This window comes from Lutra lutra, chromosome 9 (genome assembly GCF_902655055.1).
Source record: "Lutra lutra chromosome 9, mLutLut1.2, whole genome shotgun sequence".
NCBI classification, from domain to species: Eukaryota; Metazoa; Chordata; class Mammalia; order Carnivora; family Mustelidae; genus Lutra; species Lutra lutra.
Genome location: NC_062286.1, coordinates 59,297,471 through 59,323,187, shown reverse-complemented (window position 1 = coordinate 59,323,187; position 25,717 = coordinate 59,297,471). Strand labels below are relative to the sequence as shown.

At 37.5% G+C, this 25,717-nt stretch overlaps 2 protein-coding genes and 1 long non-coding RNA gene across 9 annotated transcripts in view; 1 reads left to right on the top strand and 2 right to left on the bottom strand.

The window, feature by feature from the left end:
* UGP2 (UDP-glucose pyrophosphorylase 2) overlaps positions 1 to 14,294 on the top strand; it is a 76,654-nt gene extending 62,360 nt beyond the window's left edge. For all 4 annotated transcript variants that reach the window (XM_047746470.1, XM_047746469.1, XM_047746472.1 and 1 more), the window contains exons 4-10: positions 2,533 to 2,718; positions 3,910 to 4,043; positions 5,902 to 6,199; positions 7,283 to 7,480; positions 8,044 to 8,286; positions 11,801 to 11,905; positions 13,818 to 14,294. In XM_047746470.1, the coding sequence (XP_047602426.1) occupies positions 2,533 to 2,718; positions 3,910 to 4,043; positions 5,902 to 6,199; positions 7,283 to 7,480; positions 8,044 to 8,286; positions 11,801 to 11,905; positions 13,818 to 13,925 (1,272 nt within the window). In that variant the 3' untranslated portion in view covers positions 13,926 to 14,294. The remainder of the gene's footprint in view (positions 1 to 2,532; positions 2,719 to 3,909; positions 4,044 to 5,901; positions 6,200 to 7,282; positions 7,481 to 8,043; positions 8,287 to 11,800; positions 11,906 to 13,817) is intronic.
* A 590-nt stretch (positions 14,295 to 14,884) lies between these two features.
* VPS54 (VPS54 subunit of GARP complex) overlaps positions 14,885 to 25,717 on the bottom strand; it is a 111,567-nt gene continuing 100,734 nt past the window's right edge. For all 4 annotated transcript variants that reach the window (XM_047746466.1, XM_047746464.1, XM_047746468.1 and 1 more), the window contains 3 exons: positions 21,865 to 21,972; positions 19,863 to 19,957; positions 14,885 to 16,275 (listed from right to left, as the gene is read on the bottom strand). In XM_047746466.1, the coding sequence (XP_047602422.1) occupies positions 16,170 to 16,275; positions 19,863 to 19,957; positions 21,865 to 21,972 (309 nt within the window). In that variant the 3' untranslated portion in view covers positions 14,885 to 16,169. The remainder of the gene's footprint in view (positions 16,276 to 19,862; positions 19,958 to 21,864; positions 21,973 to 25,717) is intronic.
* Positions 18,401 to 19,855, bottom strand: LOC125109475 (uncharacterized). Its single transcript, XR_007130243.1, has 2 exons — positions 18,882 to 19,855; positions 18,401 to 18,821 (listed from the first exon to the last, which is right to left on the bottom strand). It is a non-coding gene; the product is annotated as an uncharacterized LOC125109475 (long non-coding RNA).

Sequence of the window (25,717 nt, the reverse complement as noted above, 5' to 3'; positions counted from 1 at the left end):
AAAGAAGCAAGTCAAAAGTTTAGAGACAAAATTAAGTAAAATATTATTATTATGGATACATACATAGGTGATAAAACTAAAGTATAAACGTCAAGATGTGGTTATACTGGCGTGGAAGAGGAATGTGATCAGGAACAGACTCAAGGAAGCTTCTAAGTTATGGCAGTATTTTTTTATTTAGGTTATCTGACTGTATGTATTTTATAAACTTGAATGTATGGTGTTTCATAATGAAAATCTTTCAGGTAAAATTGGGAAATGTAGGCCTATCTCACCATATGTAGAAAAAAAATTCTTTTATGTATTCTAGTTTTTAAAGGTATATTAAAGGAAGCATTAAATAGGTAAAAATATTTCTGAACTAATAATTTTACCTAAAATGAATGCATGGGCTCTGGGGGGTTTTAGTTAAATTTTCACACCCTTTTGAGCCCTCTGTAAATATTAGATTCTTATTTGGAAGTCAAAAGTAACTGCTAAATGGAAATTCTTGGCTTTTAAAAGATAATTGGAAAATAATTGGTTTGGTTCCATTTGCTAACTCTTTTGAGTAAATGTAACATGCCCAAAAAATTCTCCTAACTAATAATAGACTATTTGAAGCCATTGTATCACAGTGGCATTCCTTTTACTGACTGGTTGATTTCAATAGCCCTGCTGATGAAAGGATTATAAACTGCCATATTATATTAGGGTGACAAGTTCCAGCTCTGTTATCTCCTCTTATTTTTCCTGTAGTATAGGACTTAAATTGGACTTTTTCTCTCAAGCAATATTACCGGTTTTTTTGACATGCTGAAGAAACGGTGTTCATGGCAGTGGGATCAAAACATCTTTCCAGGAATACCAGTCAACTGGGTCACAGGCACTTTGTGTGTGTGTTGGGTATCCCAAGTTGTTATCATCCATATGTTGTCCTCACCCGGACTAAGAGCTTCTGGAGAAGCAACTGGTATAATCTGTGTTCTTTCCTGCCTCCCCATCATCCTTTTCCTTGGTGGTTAGCATCCCAGTACTTGGAAAGCACCCACTGAGGGCCATGGTACCCCCAAGTCTGACCCCTCCTCTCTCTTTCCCTGTCACCAGCCCTCTTTTAAGTATGAGTGACTGCTGAAGACTGCTTAGTGGCACTTACCAGGAAGATTGATGGTCCTACCACATTAGGAACTAATTCAGAATGAGTGATAATTAGGTGGTAGTCAGTGAAGAGTCTTAGAGAAGAGTGCTTATTTCTCAGCATTTACACCAAGCAAAAAGTGCATTCATCTGCAGTGGGCAGTTAACAGAGTGTCTTGCAGGGTAGATGAAATAAGAGTCCCAGACTAGTTTGTGTAGGGAGAACTGCGAAGAGCAGAAATCATGTGGCCAGGAGTCGACATAGGACATGTATGTGTGTTTGACCAAGCATAAATGGATTTTTGTCTCCACAGCCTAGTCACTGGAATGTGAGTCCATCAACTCCTTTCCCAATTACAGACTTTATCCACCACCCATCCACACAGCCTTTATAGGCAGCAAAACAAAAACAGCTTAGCTCATAGTGAGCACTTACTCTATGGTATTTTTTCAGTCCCCTCAATTGTTACGTGTCCTACACCATGATGATATAACTGAAGAGTACATTTGATGATGTATTCCATTAAAGAAGGATAACAACAACAACAACAACAAAAAGCCCTATAAATGGTTAGAGAATATATTGTGATCTTTTCAAAAGCTTTCATTCTTGCTGTAAGATCTTTAGACTTGATTGTACCTCTGCTTTGAAGAAAAGAATTTGGGCTCCCATTATGTGGTTGTTCCTGTCCTAGGAGGGAGAAGTTGAAGAGTAATGCTCTGTGCTCCCAGAAATAGAGAGGGTCCATGGAGGAAGGGATTCTCTTCAGCCTTAGTTCTTACCTTTACTACCCCATCAGGATATTATTTGGAGCAGTGAGAACACAATTTTCCAATTTGACCTTCTATACAGTAATCCCTGAGAGTTAAATTTTTAAGGAATTCTGTCCTTGATACATACCTAGAAATATGATAAAAACAGCATGCCACTTCTTCCTCTGAAGACTTACTTTTGAATGGAGGAGAAAGGCAAGGAACATTTAGGTTTTGGTTTCTGCCTCCTTGAAGAAGTATATATACTTTTCCAGAATTGAAGTAGATCCATACACCACCAGAATGAGTTTTGCGTACCCCATTTACTATACCAGTGCAAATGGGGAATTCTAAATTTTTATATGTAGTCCAAGTGACTTAGATGTCCTCAACAGCCAGACAAATATTTGTAGACTGTAACTTTTCCCCCTTCTTGTCCTTCATTGTAATGTAAATGAACCACTGAACTACTTTGTGCAAGAGCAGTTGCCTATAAGGAATTTGATTTTGTACCAGGAGGACTTGCGATATTAAAGGGAATGTAGTTGAAACTTTCCGTGGAGAAAAGCAGAATTCTTTAAGGACACATGGAAATAACCCTGTGATTGACTGAATTTAACTTCTCATAAAGCTATTTGAATTCTGTAAATTTTTAAATTTCAGATTCAACCCTATGAAAAGATAAAGGCCAGAGGCTTACCTGACAATATATCTTCCGTGCTGAACAAGCTGGTGGTGGTGAAACTCAATGGAGGTTTGGGAACCAGCATGGGCTGCAAAGGCCCAAAAAGTCTGATCGGTGTGAGGAATGAAAATACCTTTTTGGATCTGACCGTTCAGCAGATTGAAGTGAGTAACTTACATTCAGCCTTTCTCATGAACTACTAAAACCAGGTTTAGGTTATTATAAATGTTACCTTATAAAATAACAGATGTGGATTTGAGCTAGTCAAGGAGCTTGCTATCTTTAGTTTATTAGTATATAAAAAGGTTTGGTTTTCCCAAGGGCACCCTAAGGAGGGTGATGTAAAATAGAAGCTTTTGATCTTTAAATAGCATATGTGGTTGTTGAAATCTCTGGATCTTTTTGGATTCTCCTTTGATCGCCCCACCACTGTCCTGCCTCTTTCTGATGGCAGCCTTCATCACAGCTGGGATGATCTGGTTTTATTAACCCCTTCTGGTTGGCAGCCATGGATGCTAAGAACTGTCCTTGCCTTCTCTCTTATGATAAAGTCGTTAATCGTGGACCATAAGTTCTTCAGGGGCAGTCTTCTTCATCTCTTTGTGTCTAGTGTCCGTGTCTAGTGTACAGTGCTGGCAGCTACAGTAGTAACACCAGCAGCAGCAGTGACTAACATTCATCTAGCATGTACTAGACACAGTATTATTCTGTGAATTGACTCATTTGTTCCTCTCAACAACTCTGTAAGATAAGTACTCTTTATATTATCATCCCCAAGGCACAGAGAGGTTGATTACTTGCCCAAGATTCCCTATGTGAACAAAGGACTGTTTGACTTCTGAGAACCTGTTTTCTTCTTCACTCTGTGTTGCCTCTTAACTCTTCCCAGAGATGGAAAAGATTTCGGTTGGGGTGTGATTCACAGTTCTTGACATTAATCCTGAGACTAGAGAACCATGTCTTTGTAACATTTGTACTTTCCTCCCCACTGTGCTCTGAACATAGAGTAAATGTTTCGTCAGCATTTGCCTGCCCAGTAAGGCCACAGGGCACTGGCTGGGCACACAACTCCAGAGTTGGATTGCCTGGGGTATCCCGGCTCTGCTGGTGACCTGCTGCCTCTCTGGCCCTTAGTTCAGCCATTTGTATATTGCAGACAATAGTTTCTGTCTCATAGGATTGTGATTTAATGAGCAAGTCCCTGGCTTAGCAAAATGTCCAGCTTATGCTAAATATTTGTATTTGGCTACATATAGGTGATGTTTTGGATACTTTGTGATTAACCATTATGAGTTTACATTTTTAAGTGAAAGAAAAGTAGGTTTGGGTAGTCTGATTACTATTTTCCTCCCTAGCATTTGAACAAAACCTACAATACAGATGTTCCTCTTGTTCTAATGAACTCTTTCAACACGGATGAAGATACAAAAAAAATACTACAGAAGTACAATCACTGTCGTGTGAAAATTTACACTTTTAATCAAAGCAGGTACCGTAAGTAAAAAATAAAAATAAAAAAATTCTGGAGGGCGCCTGGGTGGCTCAGTGGGTTAAGCCGCTGTCTTCAGCTTGGGTCATGATCTCAGGGTCCTGGGATCGAGTCCCGCATCGGGCTCTCTGCTCAGCAGGGGAGCCTGCTTCCCTCCCTCTCTCTGCCTGCCTCTCTGTCTACTTGTGATCTCTCTCTGTCAGGTGAATGAATAAAATCTTTAAAAAAAAAAAAAATTCTGGAGAGTGTTACACCCGGGAAACAAAGTTTGCTTTGTCTTGTTTAAATACAGCAGCCTCAAGATACACATGTGCCAAAAACTCATGTTTGCAAATCTTCAGTGTCTTTAAAGGCTGAACACTTGTTTGTTGATAGGTGATTGTTATAATCACTCTCTGATTCTTCCTAAGAGAGAATCTGCTTGTTCCATGTCCAGAATATTTGAAGATGACATAGGTCTTTGTTTTCTGAGGGCATATTTGGGCTCCATTTGGGTCTATGAAAATTTTTATATGTTCTACAGTATTAATAATCTTCTTTCATATGGGAAGAAATTTATTCAACATCCTGTAAAGGCTTGGGGGAAATTTAATAAATCCTGGAAAAAATGTTCCACTTTGAGGAAAGGAAAGTAAGGGTAGGCATACCTTGTTTGATCGCACTTCAACTGTGCTTTGTAGATACTGCCTTTTTTTTTTCCCACAAGTTGAAGATTGTTATACCCCTGCATTGAGCAAGTAAGTCTGTTGATATTGGTGCCACTTTTCCAACAGCACTTGCTAACTTTGTGTCTGTGTCACACATTTTGGTATTCTCACAGTATTTCAAATGTGTTCTTTATTATTGTATTTGTTATGATGATCTGTGATCAGTGATTATGAATTGCTAAAAAGCCAGATGATGGTTAGCATTTTTGAGCAATGAAATATTTTTTTAAATTAGAGTATGTATATATTTTTAGATACAATGCTACTGCATACTTAATAGACTATAGTATAATGTAAACATAACTTTTATATGCACTGGGAAACCAAAACATTTACTTCAATCACTTTACTGCAACATTTGCTTTATTGCTATGGTCTGGAACAGAACCTGCAGTATCTCCAAGATATGCCTGTAGAAAGGGACTCAGATGATGACTTTGGATAAAGCCAAGGCAACTAGGGAACTAAGTTTTCCATCTAGGGATGAATATGGGTCTATATGGGCTTGTGCAGAACAGGTAATTCTGAAAGTTTTACCATTTGTTGTTTTAATCTGTTTTTTCATGGACACTTGACGTGTTGCAGGTGCTCTGCCTCCATCTTCTGGTTGGTGCTTGGTCTCTTAGTGCTGGCTCCTCTGTTACCCCTGCTCCCACTGCCAGTCCCCACACCTGTTCTCACTAGCGGTAGGGAGCAAATGTCCCTGAGCACTAATCTGCTGTTGACATTTTGGGAAAGAAAGAGCACCACCCCTGAATATATGTTTGTAAGAATGGGCAGATTTTTCCAAAGTTGGAGGGAAAAGAATAATTCCATAACCAAAGAAGTTTGAGAAATTTATTTAATGTGTATTTCCTCTTATAGTATCGTAAAATCTATTAAGACTCTAGAAGTATTAGGTGTCCTCCCATCTTTATGACGCTGGAAATTTTTTTTGCAGCAAATATTATGATCTAGGAAACTGATTATTGGACAACACAGATAAGAGATTTTCTTAAATGGATTTACCTCTGATTAAATTACTACTGATAGACTGAAAAGGAGGGAAGTTTTATTTAACTTTAAACGTACTGTTTTACTTGAAGGTCTTGATACTGAAAAAGACCTTGGGTTTTTGTGTGTGTGTGTGTGTGCTTTTTTTTTTTTTAAAGGTACCCAAGGATTAATAAAGAATCTCTACTGCCTGTAGCAAAGGATGTCTCATACTCAGGGGAAAATACAGAAGCATGGTACCCTCCAGGTCATGGTGATATTTACGCCAGTTTCTACAACTCTGGTTTGCTCGACACCCTTATAGGAGAAGGCAAAGAGTATATTTTTGTGTCTAACATAGATAATCTGGGTGCCACCGTGGATCTTTATATTCTTAATCATCTAATGAACCCACCCAATGGAAAACCCTGTGAATTTGTCATGGAAGTCACAAATAAAACACGTGCAGATGTAAAGGTAAATACTGAGAGGAAGCAGTTCGGGGATTCACATCTTCACATTGCATAGGTTATGTAGTTCAGATCCTTTTTTTTTTAATTGGTAAGTTTCTGTGGCAAACAAAACAACACATTAATCTATTGTTAAGACAGAGTGAGATAGTATTCTGTAGAGTACCTTAAGTTCCACCTGAAATAAATTGAGATTTAACAGTATTGTTGAATAATCCATATGGACTATTTTAACTGAAAACAGTTTCACATATATTTATAGGGTAAGTCAAAACACTTTCAAATGTTTTGTTCAAACCTTTGATATTCTTCTAGTTTGGTGCTTAAAAGTATTTCATTTTTCCTTTTAGTGAAAATTTACTATTTCTGTTTCTACCTGTGCATTTTTATATGTATTTTTTTTCATCACTGCAATATCTCTGTAGTTGCCAAAAAAAAATGTTTAACTTTGCATGTTTAGTGGTCATGAAATGGTACACAAGGTTTTACTACTTAGCCACAGGGAGTGAGAGAAATGGGCAGTGTGTGAATACTAAAATGGTTAGTCTCTTTGTTGGGTTCTATGTGTCTTGCGATGCCCCCTGACACGTGCATAAATTTCCCCCTCTCCACACACTGCTCTGGCCTCATGACTGTAAGGACATCTCTAAGCTGAGGCTACTCAGGGGGTCACTTCTAACCCATTTGTGCCTCTGTCTTCCTTTTTCTCTTCTTATCCCAGAGTCAGAGCAGAGTCTGAGGGAGTAGAACTAGTTCTTTAGTGATGGATGGTGGTTTGGGAATGAGAGGAATAGCTGTTCCTGTAGACCTTCGAAAAGCGAGGAAGACTCTGCTGTACTCCCAGGGCTTTTACTGTGGACAAGAGGGTGGGTTTACAGTATAAAATGACAACCTGAATATTTTCTTTGGCTCTACCATTAAATGTATGTTGCTGTGTATCACAGATTGAATCAATGCCAAAACTTTTTATTTCTGGGGGATTTTATCATCAGTGTCTTTTCTCTAACACTTTCACAGACTAGAAATAGTGTGGTATGGTTGTGACTGGGAGAGATGTGGAGTACTTACACACTCTTCTCTGCCTTTCTAGGGTGGCACACTTACCCAGTATGAAGGCAAATTGAGACTGGTGGAAATCGCTCAAGTGCCAAAAGCACATGTTGATGAGTTCAAGTCTGTGTCAAAATTCAAAATATTTAACACAAACAACCTGTGGATCTCTCTTGCAGCAGTTAAAAGACTGCAGGAACAAAATGCTATTGATATGGAGATCATTGTGAATCCAAAGGTAAGCCAGAGGTGCAACCCTAGCCTCCTTATTCCTAAGATCACAGTAGGTAGGCTACACATAGATCCACTGCCCCTCTCTCTGGCCCATCTATTCACAGGTCCTTCTTTTTTGCCTAGTAAGTCACTCCAGTTCCTGGTCCTGTCTTTCAGAGTTAACACCCATCTCTTTACTGTGCCAAGCCTTGGTGCTCTTTCTTGACATAAGGCTGTGGTAGTGGCAAGAGCACGGGGCCCAAAAGTAGAAAACCTACCTTGGGCTTGTTGCTCTGACACTTAAAGGTGTTGGCCACAGGCATCTTGCATGAATTTTCTGTGAACCATCGGTTCTTTATTGTAAAATGGAAACATGACTAAACAGAGATGTTACGATGCTGAAATAAAAACCATGTACGTCTAAGCACCAGTACCTGACATTTAGGTACTTGCTAAATGTCACTTCTCAAAATTCTGTCTCCTTCAGTGGATCTGTGAGACCACTCCCCAAATATTAACTGGCCTACATGGAACTAAGTTGCTAAAACCTATTTCTCCTCTCCCCCTGCCCCCTTTTCTTTCTTACAGACTTTGGATGGAGGCCTGAATGTCATTCAGTTAGAAACTGCAGTAGGGGCAGCCATAAAAAGTTTTGAGAACTCTCTAGGTATTAATGTTCCTAGGAGCCGCTTTCTACCTGTCAAAACCACATCAGATCTCTTGCTCGTGATGTCAAACCTCTATAGCCTTAACGCAGGATCTTTGACAATGAGTGAAAAGCGGGAATTTCCTACAGTCCCCTTGGTTAAATTAGGCAGCTCTTTTACAAAGGTACGTAATTATAGATATATATGTAAATTTGTAGTTCTTAAATATGTAAGTATAAAAAAGGTTGGAATGATGTGAATTGGGGTCTAATTACAGTCTCAGCTGCTGACCTATTAAATTCCTCTTTGAGGTCTTTTAAAGGGAATCAACCATAAAAGATAAAGATGTAACTTACTTTCGAAATCTGATTGCTAAAGAGCGGAAAAGAACATTTAACTTTGGGACGTTTTACTTTATGTCTCCTGTAAAACTATTCACTGCTTTCATCAGTGGGAGAATGTTAACTCTGTTTTAACAAATATTGAGCCCCTACCATGTGCTGGGCAGTGTTCCAGGTGCTGCAGAGTTAGCAGTAAATAAAATGGACTAAAATCCTTGCCTTTATGAGTATTTTAGCAGGGTAAAAATGATAATAAGCAAATGTATGTCAAGTGGTAGAAAATGCTTTGGAGAAAAACCAAGCAGGAATAGGGAATGTGTGGGGGGGTAGTGTTGGTATAATTTTACACTGCATGGCCAGAGATGGTCTCACTGAGAAATTGAGTGCACCATGCAGGTATCTGGGGTGAAAAGCATTCATGGCAAGGATAGGAAAACCCCACCCTACCATGATAAGCGAAATTCGAAACATTTCATCACATCAGATATCCTGAGGTTAATGAAGTGTGACTGAGTAAGCCTTTGTGGCTGGCCTGGAGTCCTGCTAAGGCCCAAGTCTATTCTAATCCTGGTTGTGGGTTCGTGCCACTTGGTGGGGAGGTATGTACTGCCTCTTATATTGATGGGGAATGACTCTGGGTCCTGTGGCTGTGTTGCAGTTTCCAGGATAACATCAGGCACTTTAAGGACTCTCCCTGTTTTGGGTGCCTCTTACCAGCCTGGTTGAGCTGGGAAAATCCCAGTGGTACAAAGACCCACCATCTTCCTACATCGTGAGAGGGTACTGCCAGCCATTTTTCTTTGTTCCCTTTCTTGTCTTTTTTTTTTTTCCCTTAGAAACAGATTACTTGACAGAAAGAGAGCACAAGTAGGCAGAGGGAGAGGGAGAAGCAGACTCCCTGCTGAGTAGAGAGCCTGACATGGCTCATTCCCAGGATCATGACCTGAGCCGAAAGCAGATGCTTAACCAGCTAAGCCACCCAGGGTCCCCAGCCATTTTTCTACGTAGCCTCACCCTTCCCTCTTCATTTCCCCCTCACTCTTCGTAGCCTCTTCAGTACTCTGCAGGAGATAAGAACGTTAGCTACCCAAATTCAGAACCCGGGTCTAAGTGGGCATGGCTAGTTGCTCTGAGGAAGAAAATGTTTTAGGGACTTTACAAAGCACAAAATGGCTGGGGCAGAGTAAGTAAGTGAGAGATGGGGATAGTAGTTGGGCAGACAGGAAACAGTCCTAATATGTAGAACTTTGTAACTGAATATTGGAAATGTGGGTGGCTTTTTCTTTTCCTGGCGGATGGAGAAACCATCAAAGAAGTTGCAAGCTAAGGGGTGAAATGACTAATCTGCCGAATGAGGGTAGATTCAGAGAGATTAGGGAATTGGCTGTTGTAGGAATCCTGGCAAGAGGAAATGGTGGCTTTGACCAGGGTGATGGCAGTGAAAATAATGAAAATATGTTGACATTCTGAGATATTTTGAAAGTTGTACCTATAGGATTTGCTCTTGGATGAGATGGGAGTGCAAAAGAAAAAAGGTTAAGGATGATTGCATGGTTTTTAGGTTGTGCAACTGGAAGCGTGGAATTTCCTGCCATTTATGGAGATGGGGAAAGTAGGTTTAGGGGAACAGGATGGGGATTTCAATTATGGAGATACTGTACTTATTAGACCTTCAAATTTATTAGACTGTTTCTAGATCAGAGGAGACAGGTAAATTTGAGAGTCCTCTGTTCATACTGGTATTTAAAGCCATGAGATAGGTATCACTTAGGAGGTAAAAGGACTATCCCCCAAGATAGTCCAAGGCTTAGAGGATGGGGATGAGGTAGAGGAAGCAGCAAAAGTCACTGAGGAGTTACAGATGAGGAATTGGTGGTAGAAAACCATCAATGTGTAAGTCCTAAAAGCCAAATTAAGAAAATGTCTCAAGAAAGAGGGAGTGATCATCTATGTCAAGTGCTGCTGTTGATTCAAGTAAGATGAATGGTTCAGGATCAATGAGAATTCATCAGTAGGATTATCAATATAGAAGTTTTGGAGCCTGAGGGGCACCTGGGTGGCTCAGTGTGTTAAAGCCTCTGCCTTCGGCTCGGGTCATGATCCCAGGGTCCTGGGATTGAGCCCCCGAATCGGGCTCTCTGCTCAGCAGGGAGCCTGCTTCCCCTTCTTCTCTCTCTGCCTGCCTCTGCCTTCTTGTGATCTCTGTCAAATAACTAAAGTAAATAAATAAAAATTTTTTTTTAAAAAATGTTCTGGATCCTGACTGGAAGGGATTTAATAGAGAAAAGGAGAAATTAGAGATATGTAGATAACTAATTCAGAATTTTGCCCTAAAAACAAAACAAAACAATTGCAGCCATATAGAAGGGATGTAAATTTGAGAGTTCGTTTTGTTTGGTTTTTAAAGATGGGAGAATTTATGGGATGTTTACACATTGACTGGAATTGATGCCGAGAGAAAACACTAAAGAAGGAGAATCACTGGACAATATCCTTGAATAGGCCAGAAGAAGGACTGGCCTTAAGTTGGAGTAAAGAGTCCAACCCCAGTACTAGGCAGGGACAGAGTAACGGGCTCGGAGGCAAGTGGGTTGTGGTAGAAGTCAGTGGAACTTTTCAGACTGCTTCTAATTTTCTTAGCAAAATAGTAAACAAGGCCCTATAAGATAATGTCTAGTTCCTATAAAAGGAAATAGCATAATCATCATTTGTACTGATAATCTGAGCTGTTGCTGTGCATGAAATATTCCACTTTTGAAATATTCCCATAAACCCCAGCTCCAGTCTGGCTTGCTTCAGTGATGATCTCTTTCCAACTCCAGATAATCTGAACTACTCATTGGGCTTTTAGCATGTTGTTTATCTTTTTATTTATTTATTTATTTATTTATTTATTTATTTTTTTTTTTTTTAAAGATTTTATTTATTTATTTGACAGAGAGAGATCACAAGTAGACGGAGAGGCAGGCAGAGAGAGAGAGAGAGGGAAGCAGGCTTCTTGCCGAGCAGAGAGCCCGATGTGGGACTCGATCCCAGGACCCTGAGATCATGACCTGAGCCGAAGGCAGCGGCTTAACCCACTGAGCCACCCAGGCGCCCCTCTTTTTATTTATTAATGCCTGTTCTGATTAGTGGTAGTATAAATTGCTTGACTATAGGGACAGTGTTCATATTTCCTGGTCTCTCCTGCACAGCATCTAGCATCTAGCAAATGCTTAATAAATGGGTTCTTCCCATCGAGGGCCTGAGGTTGGCCATAAACAGAATGTTTTTGCAGTTCAGTTAAACTATTTGTTAATCCCTGTTTCTTTTTGTTGTTTTTGTTAACCCATTCTTGAAACAATGTGTTTCTTTCAGGTACAGGATTATCTAAGGAGATTTGAAAGTATACCAGATATGCTTGAATTGGATCACCTCACAGTTTCAGGAGATGTGACATTTGGCAAGAATGTTTCACTAAAGGTGTGTTGTTCTGATGAAAATTATAGTTTTTACAGCTTTACAAAACAGGTTTCATTTTCTAGCCCTAAATTTACCTTTATTTTAAAGAATACTTCTTAATCTATACCAGATGTTTATAAGACATAAATACATTTTTAAAATGAAATAGCTTACCACAATATTTAGCATTAATACTATCTTCCATAGATATACAACATAGTTTAAATACAATAATAATTGTTGTATATAGGAACTTTGCTTTCCATTTGAATGCTGTATTCCACAAACACAAGTAATTTAACTGGTACTATTTTATTGAAATGACAGTCTGTAAAAGAGAATCACTATTAAAGTAGCATTAGCTCACCCAAGATGACTATTTGAATCTGAATGAAAGTAGAAAAAATGGTAACTTCACTTATACTAATTATAATATATTCTTTTTTTAAAAGATTTTATTTATTTGACAGAGAGAGAGAGATCACAAGTAGGCAGAGAGTCAGGCAGAGAGAGAGGGGGAAGCAGGCTCCCCGCTGAACAGAGAGCCCGTTGTGGGACTCGATCCCAGGGCCCTGAGATCATGACCTGAGCCGAAGGCAGCGGCTTAATCCTTTGAGCCACCCAGGCGCCCCTAAATAGAATATATTCTTTTAAAGTAATCGGTTGTCTTCAGTATAGAGATTTATTCACATACTACAGTACTTGGGTACTCAGATGAGTATCATTCTAGCCTAAGAAATAGGAAGGACTATGGGTATAAGTATTAAAGCTCAAAACCAAAGATACAACAGCTTTTTCCTATTCTTCCTTTAGTAAAGCTCCTTAAAGATCTTGAGAAAACAAAAAAATATATGTGTGTGTGTGTGTATATATATATATATATATATATATATTTATATACAGTTGACCCTAGAACAACATGGGGGCTGGGGAGAGTGACCACTATAGTCGAAACCCATGTATAACTTTTGACTCTCCAGAAATGTAACTAATAACAGCCTATTTTTGACTGGAAGTCTTACTAATAACAGTTGATTAACATATTTTGTAGGTCATATATATTATATACTGTATTCTTACAATAGAGGAAGCTAGAGATAAGAAAATTTTAAGAAAATCATTTACAGTACTGTTCTGTATTTATTGAAAAAAGTGCATGTAAGTGGGACCCAGACCATTCAAACATGAGTTCCAGGGTCAACCGTACAGACCTGTATATATGTGTATATATATATAGAACTTTATTGCTGATATTATGTGTGTATATACACACATGTACATGAAACTTTACTGCTAATACTATCTCATCTGTACAGTCTCATTTAAGACATGAAAAATGTATTAGTAAACTATTTTTAAAAAACAAAAACCCAAACCTGTATGTAAATATAAACCAAGCACCTCAGTATCTTTTTTTTTTCTTAATTTTACCTATTTATTTGACAGAGATCACAAGTAGGCAGAGAGGCAGGCAGAGAGAGGGGGGAAGCAGGCTTCTTGCTGAGCAGAGAGCCCAATGTGGGGCTCGATCCCAGGACCCTGGTATCATGACCTGAGCCAAAGGCAGAGGCTTTAACCCACTGAGCCACCCAGGTGCCCCGCACCTCAATATCTTTATGAAGGTAGATAATGCTGGTGACCTTGTAGGCAGTTCTTTCAAAGGGCCAGTCATGCTATGGCACAGGGTCTACTTCTCACTTCTAGTACCACCTCTGATACAGAGGCAAGGTCTCTAGAACTACTGCCAGGATTCCTAGAGGGACACATAAAATTTTCCTTAACCTATTATTTTTCATGTTTAATATTGCTATATGTACAACTGCTACATTGTAAATGGAGTTCTACATAAATTTGGTAATTGTAAGAAAATCAGTTGCATTTCAGCTGCAGTATTAAATATATTCTCTTCTGTTTTGTCTTCCCTGTCACATAGGGAACAGTTATCATCATTGCAAATCATGGTGACCGAATCGACATCCCACCTGGAGCAGTATTAGAGAACAAGATTGTATCAGGGAACCTTCGTATCTTGGACCACTGAAATGAAAAATACTGTGTACACTTCATACTAATTATGGGCTAAACAGTTTCTTATAATGAAATGTTCTCTAGGATTCTAAAATCAGCAGGTACTTTACTATGTCACTGTACCCTGCAATATTAATTTTTAAAGTAGAGGGTTTTTTTTTTGCAATATGCTTTTAGTCGAAGAAAAGCACAGATGGAAGCAATATTTTTCTTCTTTGAAGAGGACCCTGAAAGTTAGTTCATCTTAAAGTGCAATACTATTTAATCTTAAAACTGGGGCAGCTCTAATGGAACATCTTTTAACTGAGGCCTCAGTGACAGTCACTTTGAATTGCTTGTGATTTCAAAAATAAAGCTGTGAGGCAATCCATGTGCACATGTACACCTTCACTGCTAACTTTATGAAATAGTTTATGAAAAATGGTTTACTCTTGCAAAACAGTTACTGGACCAGTTGGAAGATTTGCTCTTGAAATATTTAAGTACTCACTGGCCAGTTACCTAACACATCTAGTTTTTGCTTTTCTAAGAAACTTAACCACATCATTCTTTCCATGGGAATTAAACCTGAAGGTATTTAGTACCTCTCATCTAGCCCTAAGCCTGGGATGCCTGCCATGCTCTCCACAGACTCTCCATTTATTAAAACAAATAAAGTGATGTTTCTTTTCCCAGCTCAAGAGTTTGGGGGTGGGTAGAGGTAGGGTATTTCTTTTACATCCTTGTTCTCTAGTATGATGGGGTGGAGGTATAACTTTATAAAAAGTTCCCTTTCCCCAAAGCATTCTTGGTGTGACTGAAAATGTTCACGAATAACCTTTCAAATCAGCCCTGCTGATAATTTAATTTGTGGCTTTTCTCTAAAGATTAATTACATTTTCTAATTTTTCCATACTTGTTTTTGAGTAGGCTGCTTGTAATTTAAAGTTTCCTGTATACTATTAAAAAAAAAAGTTGCCTTATAAAGTCTGGTAATTTTTTACAGCTTTATTTTAGACAGTTTAAGAACCAATGACATACCTTAGTAATGATAAAACAGGCTTTCCTTTTAGGAAATGGAAAAGCACAAAATAAGACTATTTCATTGTACATAATCACCACAAGGTTAGGCACTCTGACAGGGTTAGGCAAGATCCCAGTATGAGGTGAGGCACAGGCACTTTCATTTGTAGAGTGCTGCTGATTCTAGTTTTGAAGGTAGGTATTATAAAATCTTTAAATAACTTACTCGTCACCTTGTATTTCTGACCCCAACACAGCAGCCTATATTTTAAAAGTTCCGTTTTCTTCCTGGTCTTTGTTCATATACACGTCAAAAGTAACTTCTTTTAAAAATAAGAACCCAAGGGGGCCATATTTCATATGTTATCTAAATGTTAAAATGAGAACTCATAAATAGGGAGAATATATGAAAATGTATTTGCTAGAAATAAAAAGGAAAAAAGAGCCCCACAAACCAATCCTTCATAGATACTTTTATAAAAATACAGCTATTAAACTGCAGCCTTTCATATACCACTTCCGAAAAGTATTTAAATTAGTAGTTGCATAAATAAATGCTAGTATCTTATTCTTTAATTATTACTGTGATCAGACTTTCAAGTATTTAGACTACTCTGGAAGGCTTTACCCAGTTGACATACAGTGGTAGAAAGATTAAATACGCGACACCCAAGGCCTGAAACTTGACATTAGTCACTAAAACAAAAATTGAATTTCTAAATCCAAGCAATCAAAAGATGTTTATTTTTTATAGAAAGATCTGTAAAAAAATAATTTTTCAAACAGCTTTACTTTCATAGAGAAAACTTTCTACAGAGGTTGACTAAGATTTAATATTTTAAATTGTACCATCATTAAATAAGGTGGGACACCATATGAATTTCATTGCACTGGAAGAAATGCAAAGCATTTTTTAATATAAAGTATACAGAGCATTCTAGTCAACTACAGCTGTGTTACAGCTATGTGTTCTTTTGGATTTGGTCCAAAGAAACCTGAGTCTGTTTCCAGAGAGAATGAAAAATGTTATAGACACCTGATCAGTTACTCCTCACTGAAGGAAGCATAAAAATGGCATTCCTTGTAGATCCCACTGAATCCCAGTTTCCCAACACTGATAGTTTCCTTTTCCCCTTCCCCTATCCCAGTTCACTTTGGGTTTGAGGTTCAGTTCTTGAATCACAGGCATCCACATTTTCTTCATAAATACACACATCCCATGGTCAGATGAGCTACCCAGTTTTCCAGTATGTCATCACCTCTTCTGTTCCCAGATCTCGGACATATTTAGGTCCAAATCTTTAAGACCTTTTAAGGCTTGAAGATTTCCAGTGTAAAAAGCTACATCTGCTGTGACCAACCTAGATATTGGAGAGAAAACTATTTTTAATCTCACTTTCTACTGCGTAAAGAAGCAATGTTCATACAGTCAGTCTTACTCTAACTGCCAAGACTATTATTTAAAATTCATATTTCCTAGGGACCAAATGTCAGTATGTTTCTTAGCAGGATTTCTGCTATCAGATAGTTAGAGTGCTTTCTTTCAACAATGAATATCTTGAAAAGGAATAAACCAGTGCAGGCTGGACTTGGTTTCATAATTCTGCCCAATAAAATAGATTTATCTTAAAACAATATGAAATAAAATAGAATAATACATTAAGATATTTCTTTGATAAGTTGTCACTAGAGTATACAGTTGACTCTTGAACACCAGGGTTTGAACTGCACAGGTCTATTTACAGATATTTTTTGACATGGTACAGCATGAAATGTACTTTTATGATTTTCAAAACCTTTTCCCTAGCTTTACTACAACAACACAGTATGTAACATACAAAATATGTGTTAATCTACTGTTGTTAATGATAAGGCTTCCAGTCAACAGTGGGTATTATTAGGTTTTTACAAAGTCAAAAATTACATGTGGATTTTCTACTGCAAGGGGAGTGGGTGCCCCCAACCCCTGCATTGTTCAAGGATCAACTGTACATGTATATGACTAAAGAAATCAAGTGAAAGAAAGATAAGGTTTCTTGAGTGACATCCAAAGGAGTTAAATGAAAGCTGAGATTCATGCATATGTTATTACTAGATACAAAACATGATACATCCAGCAACACTAGATGAAAAAACAAAGTCTTACACTTTTGAGTACTGAGCTGTCACATTAATGTCCATACTTGAAAGGACATTCCAGGAAACAACACTCGGATAAATAAATACTAAAGCTCCATGCATATAAAAGAGGGACTGGCCCATCAAGGAATAAATAGACCCTGATTTAGTAGTTTGTAAAAGAGAAGAGGAAATCTAGCTTTAGTATTTTAATGAACACATAAGTTCTGGATTGCTAGAGTATATGGGACAAAGGTATTAGAAGCACCCTCAATGTTTGTACTACAGTCCAATTTATAAAAAGCCTTTGGACTTATGTACGTAATGTTTTACCTCTTATCACATAGCAGAATTTAATAAGGACCATATTTTTCATTTAAAACATCTAATTCAGGTATTTTTAAAAGATTCAAAATTGCACTTGTGATAGATAGTATGGTCAATTAAGTACACTAAAACTGACAGCAACGGCTCAAAAAAGAAACAAATCCTTTCTAAGGCAAGGTCCTCACACTAAAAACTAAGCATAAAATTAGCATAAATTTCCACTTAAAAATATTTCCAGAGTTTTATCGAAGTTGAAAATTGTTTAACATAAAAGATATTTACAACACATATAACTAACAAAGGCTTAGTTTGATTAGGGCTTAAGCAAAAATCTAAAATCCACACAAGAAAAATAATACCCAAGAGAAAGATGGGCAAAAAAAAATGAATAGGAAAAGTCAGATAAGAACACCTTAATGACTAATAAATATATGAGAAGATGACCAAACATTAGGAAATGCAAATCAAAACAAGATACCACTGGCAACCATTTAAAAATCTAACAGCAAATGTTGGCAGCACTGTACAACCACTCAGGAGAATATTCTCGCAATACCTAGTAGAGTGAGAATGTACATATGCTCTGATCAACTTGTATAATATATAGCCCCCCAAAATGGTCACACTATTAGATATGTATATAGATCTTCACTGTGGCATAGCTGTAATGGAAAAAAGTAATGACCTAGGAATCTATCATTTGGAGAAATGACTATATTAAATATGGTTGTTTCATGTGGGAGAATAAAAAGCAGTCAAAAAAAAATAGACAACTCCTACATATCAAACCAGTTACAATGCTGAGTAGAAAAAAGTAAGCAGCGTATATACAATATACCATATAAGCAAATTAAGTTTATAAAACAGTGCTACCTACTTTTTTTTAAGATACAGAGATAATGTGAAGTACTCAAAGAATGCAGACCAAATTTATTAAAAATATTGATTATGGGTTGGGGCAAAGAGAATGTGACTGGAGATGGGGTCAAGGGACACTTCAGTTTCATTTGGAATGTTGGGTTTTTTTTGTTCTTTTTTTTAAAGATTTTATTTATTTGAGAGAGCATGAGCAGGGGAAAGCCATCCCAAGAACAAAAATTTCTTTTAAGCAGGTAGTTTGCTATGTCTTTGGCTAGAGTCTAGAGGTTAATTTTCAGAGAATTCCATATTTCAAGGGATCACTCAGAGGCATGAACTGACTTACACAGAATTAGTGTCTTTAAAAGTACGTGACTGAAATCACTAAGGTGGTACAACCCCCAAATAGCTATATTAACAAAGAAAATAATTGGTATGAGTTAGCCTGGATGCTTCAGAACTATTGGTCAGAAAAACCAATCAACCCAGATTTAGCTATGGGACTAAAAGAAAACGTTATGTATGAGAGGAGTGGGGCTTAAAAATACTAGTTTTTAAAAAACAGTTTCTGAGAGGTATCTGGTGTTCATAAACTGTCCTTGAACTTCTCTGTGGCTTTGAAATTTTTGAAAATAACAATTCTTAAAAAAAGAAAGAGAAGAACAAGGTAATAATCAAGGAGAGAATCAGATTTTTGCATCAAAAAATTCAGCATGGCCAACAGATTCAGCAGTCTGAAGCTTCCAAATATTTCTTGCAAAATCAATTCAGTGTACTTGTTTTATTGTACAGGACCAATTTCTGACTCCAAAATACTTTTTTTCATTTGTTCCTATAAGTTTGAAGTTTAAGCCTGAAACTTAACAGGGAATAAAATATCTTATTCCTCAAAAATCCATGGAACAGCTACCACTAAGGAAATCCTATTAAGGTGTAGCTTCATGATCAGTGCTTTTGCATTTTGTATAATCTTTTCCCCATATCTTTATGTTGCTCCTCACAAAAATCTTGTGATGGTACTTTTTACCATTATCTCTATTTTCAAATTTAAGAAAATTAAAGTGCAGAGAGTGTAAGCGATTTACCTAAAGTCACACAGCTAGTAAGCAGTGGAACTTAACCCAAGTTTTCTGATTCTAAATTTTGTTTTCTCTTACATAATTACACTATTTCACCAATAATACATATATTTTGTTCAACAGCTTACAATAAAATGGACATATACACTTATACTTTATTTTTTGTGACCCTTTGGAAGACTTTAAAGCAAATTTTATCTTTCTCATTTTATGAATAGAAGTTAAGTGGACCTTCTACTGGTCACACAACTACAAAGTTGGACTTTGAGTCCTGTCCGCATAGGGAGAGACTACTGGGTAACATAAGGAGGTGCTGACCCACAGTTCCTCAAAACAGACATTTTAAGTAATGGACCATTTATAAAACACTTTAATGCAGAAAGACAGATAGGCAGATACAGATATCCTCTCCACAGAGAAAAAAGGCAAAAAGTTGCTGACTTTACCACTGTGGGGATCCGACATAGTGGAAAAGGATATACAGTAGAAAAGGACAGCATAATGAATAAAAACCAATCAAGCAATCCAGCACAGGAGCACCCAGTAAAAATATTTTGAAAACATACCCATTTTGAGGTCCTCCATCATTTATCACATTTAAATGAGATAACTGCTTTTTCAAGTGGAGTTTATAACTTGCATTAATTCTTAAAAATAACATCTGGAGAAGAAAGAAAATGGTTTCTTAAAGCTCTACTGAAATAGAAGACATAAGCATCTGAATTATCAGTATCAAATCAGTATTATTTGAAGAAAATTTTTTTAAAAAAATCTTTGCTTTGGCATATACTTTTAAGAAGCTTCTCTGAGGTATTTAGTTGCTATTTTAGTATAATTTTTCTACATTTTTGGATAAAAGCTTGTTTTCCCCTTAGTGATATGTTTTATCACTGTTTTTCTGCCCCTTAGAAGTCCTCTAGGATATATATGAGGGGATCAACCATGACAGGCAAAAAGAAATAGAGAATTCTGCAATATATTAAATATGAATTTGATAGGAAAAAAAAGGTCACAATGGTAAGAGGCAAAGATACTTTCATCCTTCTAAACTGGCAAAATTACTAGAAATTATTTTGTTGCCCCTGTATGCAGATATTTGATGTAATGGCTCAAAACTTCTATGGGAAATACCTGACCTGAAGCTATATATATTTAATCTTTGGAAATAATTTTTTGGAGTAACACTGATTTTCAATAGGGAAAAATATATATAAAGTCATCTATGGAAGTTTTGTGGAACTACTAGTATTCAATATTGACATAAAATCTAATTCTTACCCAGCTCTGACAAGAGTTCCCTTTAAATGATGATGTAGATAAAAACACATGGACTACCTGTATGCCCAGCTCCCTGACCTGGCCATAATTAGAACTCAGATGACAAATCCACAAGGTCAGAATGTCAGAGATGTGAGATCTTACACTTGCAATGAGAAGGATGGCTTGACTAGGAAGTAATGAGGAAGAAAAAAGAGACCCAGTGGGTGCTCCATGTATTATAGCTCCTTCTCAATTCTTAGTGAGCCTCAAAGGAGTTGGATGATATTTCATCATGAGTTTGGAATGATTAATGAAAACCTAGGGAAACATGAAGAAAAACAGTAAGAGCTACTGTAGGATGGAAGTCTGAGGTGCTATGGGAAAGGAAAGCAGTAGGAGAAAGAATAGGCAAGAGATACTAAGAAAGCTACCTTTTGCTCCCAATCCCACTCCCATGTACCTAACTAATTTGAGGCAAGCTCAAGTAACAAACTTGTCTGAATACCAAAAATCCCTGGGAAAATTCATCAGTCGTACAACTAGGCTTGTATTCTAACATTATCATTCTCCAACTAGGCTTGAATGAGATAACCTGGTATAGAGGGAACAAGCTAAGGTGGGTAAAGAAGATTGGAAAAAAAAGAAATACTGGAATCTTTAAAGTGCCAGGAAAGGGGAACCAAGCAAGTGGGGGGTGAGGTAGGAGTGTTGGTGAACAGTGAAGAGAACTGTGTGATCACACTCATGTAGGGGAAGACAGTCGGGACAAAGGGTGGATAATTCATAGGTAAGAGGTGCCAAAGACTACCCATTTTGCTATTTTTCTGGTTATGCCTACTACTGATCACTTACACTGATGTAACAAATATTAATGAAGTATATTGACTGAGTTACTTTATGTGTCATCTCATTAATTCCATCACTAATTCTTCTACTATCCCATTTGGATTATAATAACAGCAACATATTTTACGGTTGAAAAATGCCAACTCTGATTTTCAAACTGATAATGTAATGAACAATCTAAGTAGAATCCAGCATTTCTGATACTCAATGGCCAAATGAAAAATCTGCTTCTTATAACTGCTGACACAGAGCAGAGCAGTTATTGCTCTGGCCTGTTGGAGCTAGGGGCACTTTGAAATCAAGAAATTTTTACCTATGTTCCACAGGTCAATGTAACAGCTGAAAAAAATAATCATATTGGAATAAGAACTAGGCTTAACTGTACCAAAAGTATGTAAGAACATTCCAATTCTGCATGCATATGTTATATATAAAAAAGTAGTGTTAGGAATTACTACTCACTTGTGTTTGTTCTTCTGGAAGAAGATCAAATATAGCTTCATGCATTTTTGCCATTTGCTTACAAATATTCCTGAAACAGGCAGAAGGAACGGGAGCTTTCACCTCATACTGGCAGGGAAAAATAATGAGAATTATATTCATGTCCTCTGGATTGTTTATTGTCCCCACTATTCCCTCAGACATATGTTTCAGCCCTTACATGCCTAACTCTAATAGAGTTGAAGCTTACACTTCAACTATGATCTATGCCACTCATCCAAATCTTAAGAACTTTTCATTAAATATCCTAATCTACTTTGAGGAATCCAGCAAAATTAGTGGCTAAGAACACAGGCTGCTTCTCTTAAGACAGACTGTTTGGGTACAAATTCCAGCCCTTCAGAGTCTTAACTATGTGATACTGGGCAAGTTACTTCATTTCTCTGTATTTCAAAGGCCTTGCTCTAAGGACTTGAAAGAACACAAAACAGTGCTTGATACAAAGTAGTATACAAAAAATGTTAGCTACCAGTCTGGCTCGATATACAATGATGAATCTTTCAAGTAGGCCCTCCATATTAGCAGATTATTTTTTAAGCATGATTTTCAGAATGTGTCAACATGATCATATCAAATCAACAGGACTCTGGTAGAATTAAAATTTTCTTTTTCTTTTGCAGGTAGGCCAATTAGTAATCATATTTATCTTAACTATGGTAGAGGAAGCCTTTTTCAGAATGACCTATACTGAAAATTTAAACTTAAGTAAATTCATTTTACTATCCTTACAATTGGGATAATATACTAGTATCATTCAGATAACCATCTTCGGCTCATATTTTACAATTCACAACTTAAACTATAAATTATTTTTATTTATAAGACAAATCTGGGCTATATAATGTATTAATCTTACATAGCTTATTAAAAGGATGAATTCCAATATACTGCTCTTAGCAGGACCATGCAGAAGTCACAATGTGACTGGGACCAAAATAAGCAAACTTGTGACCATATAGATTTTACCTTTCTCCAGCCTAGAAATATATAAAACATCCTTATGTTTTTTGTTAATAACAGCTTTAAGATATGATTCACATACCATAAAAAATTCATCTGTTTAAAGTATTCAATTAGCTGGTTTTTAATAAACCCAGAGTTACACAACCATCATCGTTAATTTCTGAACATTCTCATCACCTCAAAAGAAACCCATAACCATTAGCAGTCACTCCACCTGACCCCTCCCCTCAGCTCCTGGCAACCACGAATATCCATAAATGTAATCACACAATATGTGGCTTTTTGTGATTGGCTTCTTTCACTTAGTATAATGCTTTCAAGATTCATCCACATTGTTAACGTGCATTGAAACTTCATCCTTTTTAGGATTGCATGACATTCTACTGTATGAATATACCATAATTTGTCCAATCATCAACTGATGGACATTTGGGTTCTTTCCACTTTTTGGCTATTATGAATAATAATGCCGTGAACACTCGTTTTTGTGTGGACAAGTGGTTTTCAATTCTTTTGGGTGTATACCCAGAAGTGGAATTACTGGGTCATATAGTAACTTTAATCTTTTGACAAAATACAAAAGTTTTTTCCAAAGTAGCTGTATCATTTTGCAGTCCTACTCAACAGTACATGAGGGATCCAATTTCTCCATATCCTCAACCAACACTAGTTATTGTCTGCCTTTTTTATTTAGGCATCTTAGTGGGTATGAAGTAGTTATCTCATTATGGTAACATCCCCATATCTTTTTTTTTTTTTAAGATTTTATTTATTTATTTGACAGAGAGATCACAAGCAGGCAGAGAGGCAGGCAGAGAGAGGAGGAAGCAGGCTCCCTGCTGAGCAGAGAGCCCGATGCGGGGCTCGATCCCAGGACCCTGAGATCATGACCTGAGCCGAAGGCAGCAGCTTAACCCACTGAGCCACCCAGGAGCCCCAACATCCCCATATCTTAAATACCACTTGTACTGTACATGTTTACTTAGAATCTTAAAAGGTCATACCAGATGAGAGCGGGCCCTAAATCCACTGACTGGTGTCTTTATAAAAGAAAGGAGAAGGAAATTTAGACACAGATGCAGAGAAGGAAAATGACCACGTGAAGACAGAGGCAGAAATCGGAATGACACATTAAGCCAAATGCCAGCAACTGACAAGCACCAGAAGCCAGGAAGAGGCAGGAAATACTCTTTGCTAGAGCCCTTAGAGGGAGCATGGTTAACAACACTTTGATTCAGGACTTCTGCCTCCAGAATTATGAGAGAATACATTTCTGTGGTTTTAAAGCCACTCAGTCTTTGGTAATTTGTTATGGCAGCTCTAGGTAACTAGTACAGCCTCAAAACCTTCCTCCACCCCTGCCTGCCCTAAAGATACTATTCTTTCCATTTTACCTTCACCATCATTTCTTCAGGCACCGAAACTTGATACTGTACTTTTTATTATTTTTTAAAGATTTTATTTATTTATTTGACAGAGAGAGATCACAAGTAGGCAGAGAGGCAGGCAGAGAGAGAGGAAGGGAAGCAGGCTTCCTGCTGAGCAGAGAGCCCGATGTGGGACTCGATCCCAGGACCCTGGGATCACAACCTGAGCCGAAGGCAGCGGCTTAACCCACTGAGCCACCCAGGCACCCCGATACTGTACTTTTTAATTCTCAACCCTTAAAATCTGGTTCTAGCCACTACCCAAACCACCTGCCTCCACTATTAACAATTTTCTGAAATTTCGGCAAAAATCACTAAAGCATCCTAACTTCCAAATTTAGTGACTTTCCTAGTTCTCCTTCCTCATTGCTCTGTCCTTGGTCCTCAGATAATGTAGTGTTTTCCTGAGTTTCCTCCCTTCCTGACTTTCCTCTCTTCTGTATCCTGTCTCCTAAGTGCAAAAGCTTCTTTATTCTTAATTCTCCATTATCCCCTTTCTCGCTTATCAATCTCAATCTAACAACTTCTAATGTATTTCTAGTCCTGAAACACTTCATTAAATTTCAGTCACACATTTCCTAAATGTTCCATACCATAAATGAGTTTATCATGAACTTTTTCAAACCTGCTCCTCCTTCCTGTTTCCATTACTACTGCTGGTTTCATAATCCTCCTGCTCACATAGACTAGAAATCTTCACCTCAGTTTTTATTCCTCCTTATCCTTGGTTCCTTGTATTGAGTTGGTGACTAAGTGCCATCAATGTACTTTCAGATTATTTTGCAAGTTAGTACTCTAGGTCAGAGTTTCTCATCCTCTAACTACCAACATTTTGGGCTATCTTATTCTTTGTTGGGAGGGCTATCCTATGTATTATAGAATGTTCAGCAGCATTCCTAACCTCCACTTACTAGCTACCAATATCGTTCCACTTCCCAAACTGTGACGACCAAATATGTTCCCAACACTTCTGAATGTCCTCAGGGGACAAAACTGTCTCAGCTGAGAAACACTGCCCGAGGTGAGATCTTCAATACTTCTCACCTGAAAAAATGTAGTCACATTTTAATGAGTCCAGATATAAGGTCAACAAACATTTAATAAAACTGCCTGGTACACAACAAACTCTGGATACATATTTTCTTAAATGTGTGTATATATCTGCATATATACACACATATGTAATTATTAAGTATATAGGTATATATATGTACATATATGTGTATAAGTATGTACATAGGTATACAGGTATATGAGTGTGTGTATGTATGTATGTGAATGTGTACGACTGAACAATGTGTCAGATGCTACGCTAGCTGGAGTGTACAAAGATGAGTCAGAGACCGAGCGCTCTAGGGAGCTGACAGCCTAAAAGCTGGCTGGTATTCCAGAAAGTGGGCACTGCATGCTCCAAAAACATGGGT